The sequence below is a fragment of the Mauremys mutica genome, chromosome 10 (genome assembly GCF_020497125.1).
Source record: "Mauremys mutica isolate MM-2020 ecotype Southern chromosome 10, ASM2049712v1, whole genome shotgun sequence".
Classification (NCBI taxonomy): domain Eukaryota; kingdom Metazoa; phylum Chordata; order Testudines; family Geoemydidae; genus Mauremys; species Mauremys mutica.
In genome coordinates this window covers 39,335,059-39,352,846 of record NC_059081.1, presented here as the reverse complement: position 1 = coordinate 39,352,846, position 17,788 = coordinate 39,335,059, and the positions used below count along the sequence as shown (strand labels likewise).

Genomic DNA, 17,788 nt, shown 5'->3' with positions numbered 1-17,788 from the left:
TGCTAAAAGATCCAATTACATGGCATGAGACATATGTATCCAGTTTTGATTTTATAAGGTTTTTCAGTTTAGAATGAGGGCCCATGCCAGAAGATGTCACAGCTGTGTATAAAACTATCTTTACAAAAGAGCTGGAAAACATGCTGAAAAGGAGAAATATAGCTGGGGATTCACAGCTACCACTGCCCTCTCACCATGGCCTTATTCTCAGCTGTGACAGTGAAAAAGAGTCATTTTTACCAACATATGGGCTCAATTTCTGTCAACTTCTCTCCCACAGGTTGGCCTACCTCCCTGGAATACCTGGACAGTAGACACAACATAGCGACTGGTTATATGCAGGACATGTATGGCATAGCTTCCATTAGTATCAGTACCCAGTAGGCATTCCAAATAGGAATTATGAAAATGAGTGTCATTAATTTTGCAAACATAAGATCAAGTATGGAAGTCCTCATTTAGAATTTCTCAGGGTTTGTTTGGTTTTTTTCCCCCTCTTCTCAGCAGAACTTCCATCAACGTCAATTAGATTTTTGTCTAAGTAAGGGCTGAGTAAAAACAGGTTCAGATTCTGATGTCATTTACACCACCGGTTCAATGGGTTACATCAGAAATTCGACCCGAGTGAGGAGTTCAGGATTTGACCTGCAGGATTTGATGCTTTTCCTGCCCCAGACAGTTTAAAAAATGTAAAACCTCTGGAAGGCAATATCATCATCATCTTGTAAGGGTTTCTATCTATCCTAATCTGGTCTCCATTACTGTTTGACCACCACACAATCTTTCATTTCCTATTTATCCTCACAACAGCCCTGTGAGGTAGGGAAGTGCTATATCCTCATTTTATTTGCTCACAGTCACACAAGAAATCTGCAGCTAAGCAGGGAACAGAATCCAGGCTTCCTTAGTTCCAGGCTAGTATTCTAAATCGCTGGACCATCCTTCTTTATTCTACATTTGGGAGAGTCAGATTGAGAGGAAAAAGTGGTCAAAATGTCTTTACATACCCAAAGTACCTAGCAGCCTCTGAATGTAGCACCCACAGTTTGGTTTGTCTTCTTTTAGAATTTTGTTTTTTTCCTTTTCATGAAAGTTTAGATCCAGAAAGCCATGTCAAAGTTGAAAGAATCTATGGGTTTTCTCCATCCACAGATTTGGATTGCTTTCGGGTACGGAGAAGGCAATTTCATGCTAATCATTTTTAAGACGTTTCAGTTAAATTTCAGAGAGCTCAACAGAGTATTGTGACTGCCCTCCAAGGGATTATTAGTAACCCATGAATGACTGCAATTGTCCCTGCACATCCTGATACACTTACTAGCAGCACTGACAGTACCATGGGTTTCTAATAAACTTTAAGATAATCCTTTTACTGAGAAAAAGTAAAATGAGACAAGCTTTCAAGAATCACATGCATAAGCTGTTAGATAGGGCCATGATGTATGAATCTAAAAAAGGCAATTCTGGGGGTTTAGATTTTCATTCTTTAGCACTGAAGTAGTTTATATCCTCAATAACTATGGAATTCTTATAGCTCAGGATTTAAACCCATGCAACCTCCCTGGAATCAATGTATAGGGTGCAAGTCAGGGCAGAATGTGACCCTGGAAGTTTTAAGTAAGGTTATCAGGTAACTTTCTTGCTGGCTTCACTTCTTCTCTTATGCACTATGGATTCTCTTTGGACTCCATGCTCTTCTTTTTGAATTAAAATAAAATATTAGTTTTGGTCTTTCATAAATCCTCACATAGTATTGTATCACCCATAGATACCATATACAGTAAAATCTGTAAATGTGTTCAGATTTAGAGAGACAAGGTGAAGTAATATCTTTTATTTGACCAATTTCACACAGGACCAAATACTTCTGCATTCAGTTACTGCATGGGCCTCCCTGAAGCCATATAAAGGAATGTTTTATTTTGCTATTGAGTCTTCCATGAACAGTGCCTTTATTATCATGATTACGTTGGCAACACCGGATTTATTTGCCCAGCCCTTCCTGAAGGAGCTCACTTCTGTAGTGTGGAACAGGTTCAGTCTTGAACACCAGTGATTTTATTGCAGAAATACACACACATATCATCACTTGGATTGCTTTTGATCCAGTCATCATGTAAGTCAGAGAGAACCTAGGATGATTATTTTAACTCAAAAATTCAAATCACATTTTATTAGAAACAGCCTACTTCATCTCAGGACAATGTCTAGATTAATTCCTACATCAGCAAAGAGCATGGATCAGCATTTTGTGATTATGCAGCAAGAGTACAGCTCATCAGTAGGGTTATAATATAAAGTGATCTGCACAAATGGGAGCAGATTTAAAAATCAACGGTAAATACTGATGATGTAAAACGAAAGATTTACTAATATGCATCAGTTTCATCATTTGCTTGAGTCTGCTTTTCCTTAAGAGGAGTGAGTACACTTGCTTTCCTGAGCCCTTCATGCTGATGCCACTGCTGGCTGCTGGCTTGGTTTAAGAACACTGAAGTCCTTAGGGGGCAAGGTCCTTTTGTTGTCAGACGCCCCTTTGGAATTCTTTGTTCGCAGTGACCAAGAATGCAAGGTCAGTGTTTTCCACCAGGCTCACACGTCTCTCTGCAGTTTTGCTGTTCCCCCGAAGAAACCTCTTTAGTTTTAAATCATTATGACATGAAAAAAATTGTGAGGTTCTCAACTAGACATTTATGACGGAGCTCCCCCTTGGCTGCTGCACCAGTGCCCACCAGTACAGAGATTTTGGTTTGCCCCTTGGTTTTTAAACAATCAAGCTCAGCTCAGACATTTTGATTTAAACCAATGAGAATACACAGTAGATCCGGTCGGCGGCAACACGGTTTCCCTGCTTTGAAAAGCAGCTGGTGTCCTCATCTACGCAACTTTTGCTAACAGGTGGTTGTTCCGCCCGTTAAATAAAAAGTCTCTTTTTCGTGCCCTGCGAGCAGAAGCCAGGACCAGTCCGCGCCCAAAGAGCCGCACGCACCTTGCGGAGACACTCGCAACACGCACAACACGGGGAGTCCGTCCCTTCCGCAGCGCCGCCGCCGCCGCCAGCTTCCCAAACCCCAAGCGGTGCTGCCGCCCGGGTGTGCCCGAGCAGCGGCCTCACACCCAGCAGCTTTAGTAACCGCTGGCTTCGCCCGGGCCGATACCCCTGAACCCAAGCGCACAGGGCGGAGGGGGACGCGCTGCAGCGCCGCTAACCTGCTCCCACCTGCAGGGCTCGCCCGGGACCCCCCGCGCCCAGCCCGCAGCGCCGCACAGCTCAGCCGGGGAGCAGCCGGCGGAGTGTGAAACCGATGCCAAGGTCCCGCCCCGGGCGGGGACCCCCAGGCGGCGGGGAGCGGCTCCCGGCCGGGGCTGGGCGCAGCCAGCAGTGGCACCGGCTCGGCAGCCTGGCGGCGCCCTTGGCCCCTTTCCGGCTGCCCGCCCCGGGAGAGGGGGCCCGGCCCCGCACCGCGCCGCGCCGGGAAAGTTTCCGTGCGGGGGGAGGGGGGGGAAGCTCCTGCCCCGGGGCCGGGGGGGGGGGCACTTACAGTCTCTTGTCCTCCGGCTGCAGCTGCCAGTGCATGGCCAGGGAGAAGCCGAACAGACTCCCCCGCTCCCCTTTCCGCAGGATCACATTGTCCGTGTCCAGGTTGAAGGCGGCGGCGAGCCAGGGGAACAGAGACAGGTAGAGGAGCGTCTGCCCGGGGGCCATCTGCGCCCACGGCTCCGGCCTGGGACCGAGCGGGAACCTGCTGCTGCTGCTCTGTGCCCTTCGCCCGACTACGGCTGCCGCTCCCCTCGCTGCCACCCGCTGAATGAGCCCGTTGTTCTCCTGAGACTCCCAGGCTTTGCACGAAGTGACGAAGAGAGACGAGCCCCGCCTCCCCCAGCCACGCCGGCCCCGGCCCTCAGCCTCGCCTAGCCCTGCCCTGCCAGTCTTCCAGCCCCTGAACAACACCACGAGGCTCCTCCAGCCCGGAAAGGCGCCACGGTAAGTAACCTCTGCAACCGTCCAGGATTTAGAGCCTATCCCAGCCCTGCAGCCTGCCCTGTCCCCACCAGCTACCCCAGCCTTGCACAATTCCCCCAGCAGTGTCTTGCTGTAGCACTCCATAGCTCAGATGCTGCAATCAAGGGTCACCTAGAAGGAACCTGCAGCTAGTTACTTATTCCTAGTATGTTATTCAGGATTCCAGTTCCTTATTTAAGGGTTCTAAAATTGAAATTGAGTAACTAACTGAGGTTCCAACACACATAAGCAACAATAACTCCTAGGTTACCCCAATCATGTGTATTTGTGTCCATCAGACGTTTGGGAAAATAGAAATTAGAGTAGGGATATCACACTGCACAGAAATAAAGCTTTGTGTCAGAGAGTGATCTTCCCCAGGCTGTTCAGAACCCTCTGACAGATGCAGAACATATGAGTTGGGGTGACCCAAGAGATATTTTGTCATTTACATCTAGTCAAACCCCAGTTTCTTATTCAAATTAAGAGTCCTTGAATAAGGAACTGGGAATAAGGAACCAACACTAAACAAACATAAGGCAGCCTGAGCACATTGATTACACTCTCTTCTGGTGTCTTCTTGGTCCCCAAAGCCTAAAAACCATAGCAGATGCTGCAAGCGGAACTCAACCAAGGCCATCTCCCAACAACAACAAGCTGTAAATGATCCAGTGGAAGATGATGGGCTGGAAAAAAAACCAAATATGCTTGACCACAGAAAAGAAGTAAACCATAAAATACTGAAAACTGATTTACTAATATGGAACATGTACCAGCAATAACAATAAATGTCCAATAGTAAATACAGTCCAGGCCATGAGACAGTGACTACATGGTCTGAAACATTTTCTAAAACCATTGCCTCTATTGAAAATGAAGAGCCAGTTCTGGACAGCAGCACCCAGAACATCAGCTGTTTCTAATGTTCACTTTACATATTTCCCAAAAGACAAACTAAAAACAAAAATAAACCCACCACCAATGCTTTTCTGTATTGGTTCTTTTAGTCCCTGTTGCAAAGCATACAGAAAAAAACTCTACATATACATAAGTCTTCTCTAAATTGTCTTCAGGGCACTGTAGCCTCAAACCTCCATAATATCTGAAGAGATCTGAGATTACCTAACTCCTAATCTATAATTGTTACTAAATAATCTGCAGCTGAAGCATCCCATGTCATTTTATCTTATGCAAATCACATTACAAAACATCTACAGGGCTGTTTTGTAATGTTCATAACATACTGGAAGGTTAAAGAGTGTCAGCAGTGATTTTTAGTTTGTCTGCAGTTGACTTTTGTCACCGCATCCTGCATTCATTTTCTTTTCCTAAAGTAAAATAAATTAAAAAACTACAAAAAATCAACAATGGCACGGCACAGTAGTCCTTCTTGGCCATTAGTATGTATTCTCTGAAAAGTAGGGGCAGACCAACTTTTAGCTACAAAGACTAAACAGACGTGAATCAGGAGTCATGATGTCTGTGCTTCCATAGCATGGGTTCTTCTAGGTCTTTCATCAAAATGCAAGTATCATTGTGACCCAAATGTTCTTATAACATGATGACGGCTTGTGATTAGAATCTACTAGACTTGAAGCTGACATGTTCAATTTAGTCAAGTTAGTTCTGTACATGACTGGTTTGAATAGGCTTGTAATTTTTCTCCTAAACCTTTTACCAAACCCCTATGACAACATTGCTGTAGTGGAATTATTTTGGGTGCTAGTGTATGAGCAATTGAGTCTGCTTGAAATGCCATTCAGGCAGATTTTTAAAAATACATTTCACCAAGGTCCTCATAATACATTTACATATTTTCTTATGGTCATTGATACTGCAAATAAATTTTTTTTAAAGAGAAAAGAAATCCATCTGCTGCTGTTATGAAGCCCCCTACCTGCTCCAGAAATGTGCTTCTGTAGCCTGGAAACCAAAACACATATTTGTTGATTTAGGCTCCAAGATATTCATTCCTAATAGAAGCCTTCTCTTCCTGCCTGATTCATTCAAAACCATAATCCAGTGTTCAGTCATATCACAATCACTCCCATGGCATGGACTTGTGTTGACACAAACACTAGACTGTGATTTCACAGGGACTGGGAGAGGACTGTACTCATAAGGGAGAAAGCTTATTACAATTCATAAATTTGATGGTAATTAGCAATTACTTGAAAACAAGTGTAAGCCCTTTAAAAATAATTTTGAGGTTTATATCAGAGTAGTAGGAATTTTCCCTGCAATAACATCCAGCCTACTTACTGTAGTACTTTAAAAAAGTAGCAATAGTTCTGAATAACTTTGGCAGGGAGGGGGTCATTCAAATACTCTTATACTGGATCCAGAAAATAGTTTGGACAATGCTGTTATGTTACATTTATTGGACCCCTCTTGCCAATGCTGTCTAGGCATTTTTTACTTGTTCACTATAAGCCATATCAGTGGTGAGATGAAAAACAATTTCACATTTTCTTATTACCAAAACTAACTAATAATGAACATTAAAAAATGTAGTTACATGATAACCTCTCCCAGGACCAACAAAAATGGATTGTTTATAAGGTGGAGCAGAGATGCACTCAAAACTTTTAGAATTACATTGGGATAGCCTCTTAAACAGGTGAGACAAGGTGGGTGAGGTAATATTTTTTATTAGACCAACTTCTGGTCATGAGAGAGACAAGCTTTCGAGCTACAGGTGGTCTATTATACAAATTTCACTTTATTTGCTTTAATATGTCCTACGGGGGGGGGGGGGGAAACAAGTTTGAAAATGTCAGTTTCCTTCTTTGTCCAAGTGGCCCATGATATTGCCCATCTGCAGAAAAACAATATGGGACATCTAGCAACCAACACAAACTTCAGCACTTCTTATTTTGTCCTGTCCCAGTAAAAAGGAGGATGAAAATTTGGTATGACAGCCAATTAACTTTGACCGCTATAATAATGCAATGTTTCTGAAAGAAGCAATAGCCATGCTACTGTCTCAGTCAGCTCAAAGCCATGTGTCCTTTCTCTAACACATGCTCTGCCATAGCTGAATTTTCAGCTGCCTGTTTTTTAATGGCATGTTGGTATTCTGCCAAATGGGCTGCAAGACATTGACCTGCTGTGCCTACATATTGAGGAAGCATCAGTGCCAGAAATGCTCTCCTCCTCAATGTAACAATTGTTTATTTAATTATAAGAACTAATTTTTCATTTTTAGAAACGAAAGTGGAGAGCTGAAGCCAGATAAAGCATTTTAGTCTACGTTCTAGAGAAACTCTAAGAGTGATGCCTTGCATTGTTGACCCTTTATCTTTCAGATGAAAAAAACACCTTACATTTATTTGGCATAAAAAGTAGAGGATCGTTTACTGGCACACGTGGACACACAGCTGTATATCTTTCATGCTGCACATTAAAAATTCTTGAAAAGCAAAAATATGTAGACATGTCCCCTTTTCTTCCTTAAATCAAATTCAGTGTGCTTATTTATTGTATTTAATTTCAGATGGAAAATTGACCCAGGCCTATAGTACTAAAACTAATTATAAGCTTCTCTAAATTCTTAATTGAATCAAACTTTGTGGGTTCAGAATTTATACATGTACTCAACCCTTCTGAATGATTTCTTTAATGCAATGGTTTTACAATGTTTAGAATTGCTGGCTTTCTCAGGATTAGTTCAATACAGCTGATGCCTCTGAGCAGCTATAGTAATCAGCTGAATAGACTACTACTCTTTTGTGCACTAGCACATTTTTGCTAGAATTTCCACTACTGCTATCTTCAGTTCTGTTCCACTGGTGTTAGCACTAGCGAGCAGTAGAGTAGACAAGATGCCTGCAGCTGTTGGCATTTTAAGCAAAATGTGGTCTGAGCAGATTAGATGTCATGGTGATTAAAATGCCAGTGGCTCCCTGGAGGCCTGTCTACACTAGCACTCCCATTGGTACAGCTCCACGAATTGAGTTGAACGTGTACTAGCAAAGAAGGGGCATTTATTTATTTATTTTATTTTTTTACAATCCTAATGTAGACACCCTGGCCCAGATCTACACTGAGATTTAGGCGTTGCAATCACAAGAACACGCTGAAATCCACAAAGCCTGAGTTCGATGCATAGGCTCCCTATAAATAAATGAAGAGAGATAGGCACCTTACAGTGAGATCTACACAAGCCAACATGCCTAAAACATCCAATGGAGATGCCAACAAGAGAGGTGTGTTGTAGGCCCTGCCTCTCTCTCAGAGATAAGTGCCTAAATCCAGGCTGCAAGGAAGCATCTACTTCTGCATAGTGAGCCACAAAAAGTAACCCACCACCTGGAGTCAGGCAGATTAGACACTTAAGTAGTTTCTTGTGGGAATGAGTTAGGTGCTTTCCTCTCTCCATGCAAAACTGGATAGAGGCGGAATGGGGGGGTGGGATGCTGCTAGTGCCCAGCTTGTAACTTTAAACTCAGTGGTTAGAGCACTCATCTGGAATGCGGGGAACCCAGGTTCAATTCCCTTCTCTGCCACAGGGGGGAAAAGGTTTTTAACAGGAGTCTCCCCATTGCCAGGCACTTGGGGTCTGCATCACCCCTGCTGCTAGTCATTGGCTTGTAGTCATGTCAATTCACCTAGTTTCCTTCATCTCTGCTCCACCAAAGCAGACCACCACACTATACCCATGATCACAAGTCTGCTGAGACTTGATTTCTATGACTGGTTCCACTTTCCCCTACCCCAACCCACTAACGCAGGGTTCCTGTTGTCAGATTTTTAGACAACTCTCCCCACTCTTTTTTCACATTACAATTTACATTTTACTCTTTTTGTACATTAGACCTCACAAAATTGTAGCTGCAATTGACTGCCAGTGCAAATCCTACAGTGTAGATAGCTAAAGATGTGATTAGCACCCATTTGGGCCTGAGCGGCCCAAAGGAGAGAGGGGCTGTGAGCAAGCTTTTTGCAGCTCCCTGAGTTACCTGAGCCCAATGCACATTAGGGCTTCAGGGAGCAGCGGGGATCTTACGCCAGTGGAGGACTGAGCATAGGAGATTCGGTGCCCCCTATGGCAGGTAAGGGCCAAGGGTGGTTGACACAGGAGGCAATTGAGCCGTCTCTGCCAGCTGTACACCAGCTGAGTTCCCTTACACATGAAGAATTCTCCACTAGCCATCTCAGGCCTCCCTAACTTTGTGGATATATTTACACAATTAATCATTAAATGAAGGCTGCTGCTGTCTAATTATCTAGCCCATTCTCTTTATTTGTTTAGAAATTAATTTCTAAAACTTTACTTTTCTATTTGCTACTGGACTTTTCCTTCTTTTTAAAAATAAACTAACTGGCAGTACCAGATTAATAGATGTGCAAATCTTTAACATTTAGTTTCCCTTTTCTTTTAAACATATAAAAAACAACAACTTGTAGCACTCTACCAGATTAGTATTCCTTTACAAAGGAAAAACATACTCCACCTTTGTAGATAACGATTCAGAACTGAGTTACAATATTTCTGATCTGAAATCTTCTACTGCTGTATGATGTTTTCAGTCATCGTTTTAAAAGATATCCTGGATGAAGGAAAAATTTATGTTGAGAATTCCAGTTCACAGATTCTAGATTCACGTTGCTTTCAATGTTCTGTATCAGCTCCTTTCCCTTGTTTTCCAGAATAACTATCTACTTTTATCTTTGACAAGAAGAGATAATTTTTCCACCCAAGTTCTGAGGCACGTTTCTTCAAGAAGTTTTAGAATGATCAGTTTGAACTGTCTGGAGAGCAAACATTTTCGGCTGTGTCTACACTGCCACTTTCAGTGCTAAAACACCTCCCTGAGTGACAAAAGTTCTAGTGCTGAAACACGATAGTATAGACAGTGCTTTATCGCCGTGGCCGTGCTGTAATGGTGGGCAGTGTAGACATACCCTTATTAGTAAATACTCCTGGGCCAGTTATCTTTTCTGATGAGTTAGAGAAATGGTGGTGACAAATGGGAACTCTCCTGGAGGGTACTGGATACCTTTAAAGGAGGCAAAAATAGGATTCTGAGATATTTATAATTGTGAGAGACCTCACTACACTTCCCAAGCCCTAAAAGTCAAAAAACAAATAGGAGAAAAAATCTCATGTAGAGAAACAAAGATTCTAAAGAACCTATGAGATTCCCACCTTACAACAGAGTTCATTGCTGACATGTGATAGCTGTACACCACATTTGCATAGTGGGTGAAATCTTGGCTCTACTGAAGTCAATGGAAAAACTCCCATTGATTTCAGTGATGCCAAAATTTCACACAATATTTGTTTATGCCTGAGTGCACAATCCAATCACCCAAGGCCACCATGTTCTGGTTCTTCAGGTATCGTTTCATTATTAACAGATATTTAGATAGATCCTAAAGAGACCATTACTTGAGTTAATTTTATGAGGAGCTATAAAGTGGCTTGAGGTGTTCATCATGAATAAAATTAGTGGCCATGTAATCTGAGTATATACATTAGAGAAGATTCTCCTGTGCGTGGGACTCACCAGAAATCCATGGCCAGCAGCAGAAGCTCAGTGCTGGAGTTGTCCACCCTTGTTGTAGGTTGTTCAGAGGCAGGGCCTAGAGATCATGAAGTAATAGTGGAATCATGCATATAAAAAACAAGCAAAAACTTTAAAAGAATACCTTTGGGCCTTTTTCATTTAAAAAACAAACAAACAAACAAGCCCCACAACAAAGAGCATGACTCTATTTCATCCCATTTCCTCATAAAGGATTGATGTAAAATGTAAAGACTTAATGATGATTGCATTCTATGACCTTTCTGAAGATAACATTTCAGTACTTAAGTTGAAACAATGAAACGTACACTATCCTTGTTCTCTTCCTTCTCACTGAAGGATGGGAGGTGCAAAAAAGACTAATGAGATGCAGTTCTTCTGAGGTGGAACAGCTAAGGGAGCGAATCAGCACATACTCATCTGAAAGCTGCCTGACTGCCGTGCTTGGGATGGCAAAATACATAGAGCCACCCCTGCAGTGTACACAAGATCAGGAGAGGCAGCTGAGATCTTCAAGGGCTGGTCTGAAAAATTAGTATTTAATCTTAGAAGTCTCCAAACTACTAACAGTTGTAGTATTTCAGACAGAATAAGAAGAAAACAAATGAAGCTTTTCCTTTTAAATGGACATGATGATTTTCTGGAGAGTAAATCAGCCAAGATGCTGTACAGTTGTCATTTTCACCTCCTTCAGATGCCTATTTATAAGGTATATTGCTTCTGAATAACATCATTGGATAGACTAGGGTGACCAGGTGTCCGGTGTTTGACCCGAATGCCTGCTCAAAAAGGGACACTGGCAGCTCCGGTCAGCACCGTCCATTAAAAGTCCAGTCGGTGGCGGTGCAGTGTAAGGCAGGCTCCCTGCCTGAGCTGGGTCTGCTGGGTGCCCCGGAAGTGGGCAGCAGGTCTGGCTTGTAGGCGGCTTGGGCCCCCGCCCAAACACTCACCCCCCAGCCAAACCGCCGCCTCTGGCTTCTACCCACAGCCAGGCCGCTACTTCCGGCTCCGAAGAATGAAGGGCAAGCGGCACGGTCAAGAGGAACTCAGAGATAGGCGGCCAGCGCTGCACAGTGTTCCATGCAGCCAGTCCATCCTGGCAACGAGGATACCACAGAGACCCAGCACCGCAGGCCGCAGTGACACCACCCATGCGCAGCACCAGGCATGGGGCGGGAGATGGGGGGCAAAGCGTTTGTGCCCCCCCAGATGGAGATTTACCAGACCAAGCCTTCCTGCGCTGGAGGCTCGCGCCAGACTCCCCTCAGGCCATGCACAGGGATCCCTGCTCAGACTGAGCCTGTCCTTGCAGGCAGCTGGAGCACACCACAGCACTGGGGCACCGCTCCAGCATTTGGGTCAGCAGACTGCAAGTCAGGACTCAGAGCCAGTGCTAGCCCATTGAGGCCCCCCACACTCCAAACCCCTCAACTCCAGCCTGGAACCCCCTCCTGCACTCCGAACCCCTCATCCCTGACCCCACCTGAGAGCCCACACCCCCAGCTGGAGCCCTCATTTCCCCCCACATCCCAACCCCCTACCCCAGGCTGGAGCCCCCTCCCGCACCCTGAACCCCTCATCCCTTGCCCCACCCTGGAGCCTGCACTCCCAGCCAGAGCCCTCACCCTCTACCACACCTCAACACCCTGCAAAGTGAGTGAGGGTGGGGGAGAGCAAGCCATGGAGGGAGAGGGAATGGAGTGAGTGGGGGTGGGGCCTTGGAGAAGGGGCAGGGCAGGAGGTGGGGTTAGGGTGTTCGGTTTTGTACTATTAGAAAGTAGCAACCCTATGGATAGCCCTACATTGCAGATAGGATCTACAGTTTAAACTAGGCAGCCAAATTTTGAAATCCTTTCACTGATTGTACTCAACCTCCCTAACGGAGGCAAAATTCCCACGAAAATCAGCTAAGAGTTTTTAGCTGAGCAAAGACTGCAAAAAACACTAAGGCCCTAAGTAAGGCCCTCAGCCCATTGTTTATTCACAGAAATCAGATAGTAGGACATCTAACCACTTTGTAAGTGTAAATAGCAGTGCTGTATATACAAAATATTACATGTGGAAATGAGGTACCTGGGTGCTGTTATAGGGGCTGAATTGAGGTCCCTTTGAAAATTTCACTCGTGTAACTCAAAGTAACCAAGAAAAACAGATATAGAACATTGGGAGTGTGGAGGACAACAATTGTTAATTGCACGCTGCATAAACCTGAAAAAGGTTTTCTGTGGATGTTCCAGGATCAGATAGTATTGCTATGCAACAAGGTATTTTTCCTACAGCAAAACAACCACCATAAATGGAACCCTTGAATATAAAAGGAATGTACATTGCAAAATCTGGAAACATTACATTGTTTAACAATGATTACAAGTTTTCATGGTGTATCATCAAATTCGTCTTTTAGTGATTCAAACCTTCATTAAAAACTACATTTTTTTAACCTGTTGATATTTTGAACATACAGGTAATCACTTAGATTCACTTCAGAGTCTATGCTAGTTTACACAGTTTTCACACTAGAAGGCATCCCACCCGGTAGAGGTCCCCAGTGGTGGAATGTCTGCAAAGAGGCCACAAACTCCTTTACACTAGCAAGGCCATCAAGGTCCACTGTTGCCCAGAAGATATGCAGCTCTGGCCAGAGAACTGTATAGCTGAGGAATAGGATGATTCAGCATCCTCTCCCAGTGACTCATGCCAGTGGAACCCTAACAGAAATTAAAGCAGCCCTGCCACCTAAGAGAGGGCAGCAGCAGAAACACTAACTTCACCCGGGTGAATCCTCACCAATGGGCATTGATCAGGTGTAAATTACCTCCCTGCACCAGCTATGTCAGCTGTTCATAACCAAGCCCCACTGTATATATTTAAGAATTAACTGGCATATAGCCATTAGCACATGTAATATTTACCTCTTAATAAATGCATTTGTTTTATTTATATTTTTTATAAAAAATACATTTATATAGCAGCATATTCCACAGTGATGGGGTTGTGTACACATAAACGCGCTTTGATTTAGTTAAAGTGGTGCAAAACCCTGTGCGGAGAGTCTTATTTTGTTTCAAGAATGGCTTGGCTTAAACCTGTTCCTAATCAACTGTAATAAACCCAATTTAAATAAAAATAAGGGTGTGCATACAACTTTTTGCATTGATTTAACTAAATTGGTTTAATATTACATCATTAGATAAACTCAGCTGAAGGTACATGATACAACTCAGTGAAAACAAGCTCTTAGATAGAGGCATATTTTTTGACCTGGTGCTTTCAAAACCAAGATATCACAAACAAAGTCAGATATCACAAACAAAGAAGTGACTGGTTTTAGTGCTTCTGAAATTGTGGATGTTCACATTACTCCAACCATGCAATACATTCCTGTAGATAAACGTGGGGTTAGGGATTCTCTCGATAAACGTGTATAGTTGTCTCTCAGTGGACTCTCTACTTTGAAAATATTAAAATATGTAATTTAAGTCTATACAACATTTATGAAAACACTAACAGTGTTATACCTAAAGATGATGTATACTTGATTTCATTTTTATTATGTGACACATTAAAATAACTTCATGTTGTGTTAATGTTCCTTTTTGGGAAGATATGAAAATCTACTGTAATTAAACCTAGACTTCTATTTATGGCTCTGAACCTGCTAAGACTTACTCGTGCTGTGAGTTGTTCCATTGATTTCAGTGGGACTGCTCACAGTGCATAAAATTAAGCACAGGAATAAGTCTTCTAGGATCAGGGCATCAGTTTAGCTCCGGAGGCTTCAGGAACTAAACTTTTATTGTACAGAAACATTGGCTTCTTTTGCCTTTTCACTTCATATACCTATTTTACACCCTAAAATAATCCGCTGTCACTTTCCTGTTGTTATTTATTCCAAGGAATTTTTAAAATGTTACAACAGCTTGCTAGCCAAGGAGGAATGTTGAAGTGCATTAATTCTTATATAACCTCTAAACATTTACAACCAGCAAAAGGGAAAGGTCACTGGGAACTCTAAGGAAGTATGGACACATGAAAACTCCATCTGTGAGGGTACTGTTCCCCTGAAGTTCCAGTTTCATTCTGTGATAAGATTCATTGCATTATGCTGCCATGAGCAGACAAGCTTAGTGAGTGAACTGTAAATCTAATCAGTTTGGCAAAAGGGTTTCATGGAGCAGTGTAAACAATAGGAATAGTTGTGTTGGCTTCACTGATTTCAAGTGATTCACTGTTTTCCTGAACAGCTGAAGATGTAAAAAACCAGACAATTAATTACTGAAGTGAAGTTCTAACAAAAAAAGAAAACAAGTATGCAGTGAAGAGATTTCAAATGCTACAGTTATTTACAGGATTTAAGATGTTACTTATTATTATTAAATTTTCTTACAGTTTTTCCATATTTCTTTAGTTTTAATAGCAAATTCTAGACCCAGTGAAGGAAATGGCAAAATTCCTATTGATTTCCATGGGATCAGGATCTGGCCTTCAGAGTTTTGGAAACTATACTGATAATAATATTCACTGATAAAAACAGACAAGCTACAAACATCTTTCCAAATTCCTATATAGTATGGAGAACTGAAGTAATGATAATTTTCAGAGGAAGATTTGCTCAGACAGTAACTCCAGACTGGCACTTGCAGGATCAATTATTGTTCTTCATGTTCTAGTGATCAGTTCTGGAATATTCCTAAGGTGTTCACATTTACAACAGCACGTGTTTATTTTATAAATGTGTACTTCTGTTTGAGAAGATCAGTGGCGGCTCCAGGCTTCTCCAAGCGCCTGCCTGGGGCGGCAAGCCGCAGGGGGTGCCCTGCCGGTCCCTGCGAGGGCAGCAGTCAGGCAGCCTTCGGCAGCGCGCCTGCGGGAGGTCCGCCGGTCCCGCGGATTCGGTGGCAATTCAGCGGCGGGTACGCCAAAGCTGCGGGACTGGCGGACCTCCCACAGGCAAGCCGACGAATCCGCGGGACCGGGGACCTCCCACAGGCACGCTGCCGAAGGCTGCCTGACTGCCGTGCTTGGGGCGGCAAAAAAGCTAGAGCCTCCCCTGGAGAAGATGACAACACTTTGGAAATTTTTGAAGTTCAAATATAAATATGGAAGCAGTCAATTCTTTTTACCACTTAAGTCACTTATGACTTCAGAAAATATGAAAACTGGATTCACCAGCATCTTTTGTCACAGTTAAAATTGTGACCCAGCTCAGCTGTCATTATCAGTGTTCTCTGGAATTTACAGGCTATGGAGAAATTCCTGTTAATGGAAATTTTGCTTGAGTAAGAAATGTCCCATCTCCTACTGACTTCAAAAAGAGAGAAGTTTCACCTGGCAGGTCAGGGTCTGACAGTACAAGTGATATGCAGGGCCATATTTGTCAGTGTAATTCATGTTTGCTCTTTGCAGTAAAGGTGTCTCTCTTCTATTTGCTGTGGATCTATCCTTCACATTAACAAAACAAAAGTGTAGCAATTCTTTTTAAGTAATAATACTTTCCATTGATAGTACCTTTCATCCTATCACAAAGTACTTCCAAACAAAAATGAAACACCTCTTATTATACATCTGGAAGTTAAGAATATTGCCCTATCTCCATTTTACAGCTGAGAAAACTGAGGTATCATGAAGTCAAGTGGCTCCCCCAGTACTGCAAAGGAAATCTATAGCAGGGCCTGGAATAGGACCAAGTCTCCTGACTGCCAATTTGCCTCATTATCAGTCTTCTTTTGAAAACAAACTTTGGCTATTCTTAATAATTCATAATGACACTATCAGAAAATATTCTTTCAATAGCATTTTAGTTTGGAAAAATAATACTTATTTCAATGAGTAGCATGCCACACTAAGTGTCCTGAAGATATTACTAGCTGTAACACTTTAACTTCAAAGACACCCTGATTCAGAAAAAGAATGGAGTGTCAAGTTTCTGAGAATTAGTGGGGCATCATGAACCATTACATTTCAGTTTTCTGCTTTATTTTGGTTAAATCTAAGATTATATCTAGTTGGCTCTATCTTTTTTTTACATTTTATTTTATTTTATTCTAATCCACAGCAGACCACGGAGTATCTTGCTGTAGGCAAGTTTCAACCAAGCTGCACTATGACTTTTTATATGATTAGTGAAATCAGGGCTAGATCGTACACCCATCCTACATCTTCCAGAGACAGATCTCAACCTTTCCACAAGGGAATAGAAGGATGGTGTCAATGGCCTCCACAGTATTATTCCCCCACCCCCACCCCAGGGGTCAGGATCCACATGGAGGGAGGGGACAGGGCTTGGGAGTACCAGAGCAGGGCCCAGACATGAGCATCGTCCCCCTGACATTAGAAAAGAAAGGGGTTGGCATCCATATTGATTTCTCTTCGTTTAAGTGATAAAGTGAAGTAGTAAGGTTAATGTTTGCAATCAAGCATGCTCATGCTGTCAAGTTAGTGAAATACACCTGTGTTAAAAAGGCAGTAAATAAAAGGAATTGAAACAAAATAGTGTGTTTATAAGAACATAGCCACAGCATAGAATATTCAACAATGTAACTGTTTGATTATTAATGCACAGAGTGAGCTCGCCATACATACCAAGGTCCCACCATTGTTGTTAATATATGGAGATATACCTATCTCACAGAACTGGAAGGGACCCTGAAAGGTCATTGAGTACAGCCCCCTGCCTTCACTAGCAGGACCAAGTACTGATTTTGCCCCAGATCCCTAAGTGGCTCCCTCAAGGATTGAACTCACAACCCTGGGTTTAGCAGGCCAATGCTCAATGCTGGAGCAGAGGCAAAAGAGATTTCTTTTATGTCCTCCTCTTTTACAATGATTGTTGTAAATATTATGTCCTTTCCTGAAAACTGTGCAGTTCTAGTACGGTTATTAAACCAAATCTGCAAACTTAAAAAGGAAGATACAACCAACCTAGCCTTTCAAAAACCTTCACCATTTGGTATAAATACATGTCAATAAGGGAGACACGGTGGGTGAGATAATATCTTTTATTGGACCAACTTCTGTTGGTGAGACAGACAAGCTTTTGAGCTTACACGGTGCTCTTTTTCAGGCCTGGGAGACTTAAAAGAAGAACTCTGGGCTTGGCTACACTTACAAGTTGCAGCGCTGGTAGAGGCTTTCCAGCGCTGCAATTACACCCCGTCCACACTTGCAGGGCACAACCAGCGCTGCAACTCCCTGGTTGCAGCGCTGGCTGAAAACCCATCCGGGTTGGGGTATAAGGAGTGCAGCGCTGGTGATC

The 17,788-nt window shown here is 43.0% G+C and overlaps 1 protein-coding gene across 3 annotated transcripts in view; it reads right to left on the bottom strand.

The window, feature by feature from the left end:
* Window positions 1-17,788, bottom strand: part of ITGA6 (integrin subunit alpha 6) — a 170,502-nt gene that overhangs the window by 59,540 nt on the left and 93,174 nt on the right. For 2 of the 3 annotated variants that reach the window (XM_045033041.1, XM_045033042.1), the window contains exon 1: window positions 3,543-3,706. In XM_045033041.1, the coding sequence (XP_044888976.1) occupies window positions 3,543-3,706 (164 nt within the window). Of the gene's footprint in view, window positions 1-3,542; window positions 3,707-9,459; window positions 9,556-10,515; window positions 10,592-17,788 lie in introns of those variants that run through there. The other variant, XM_045033043.1, reaches the window with a different exon arrangement.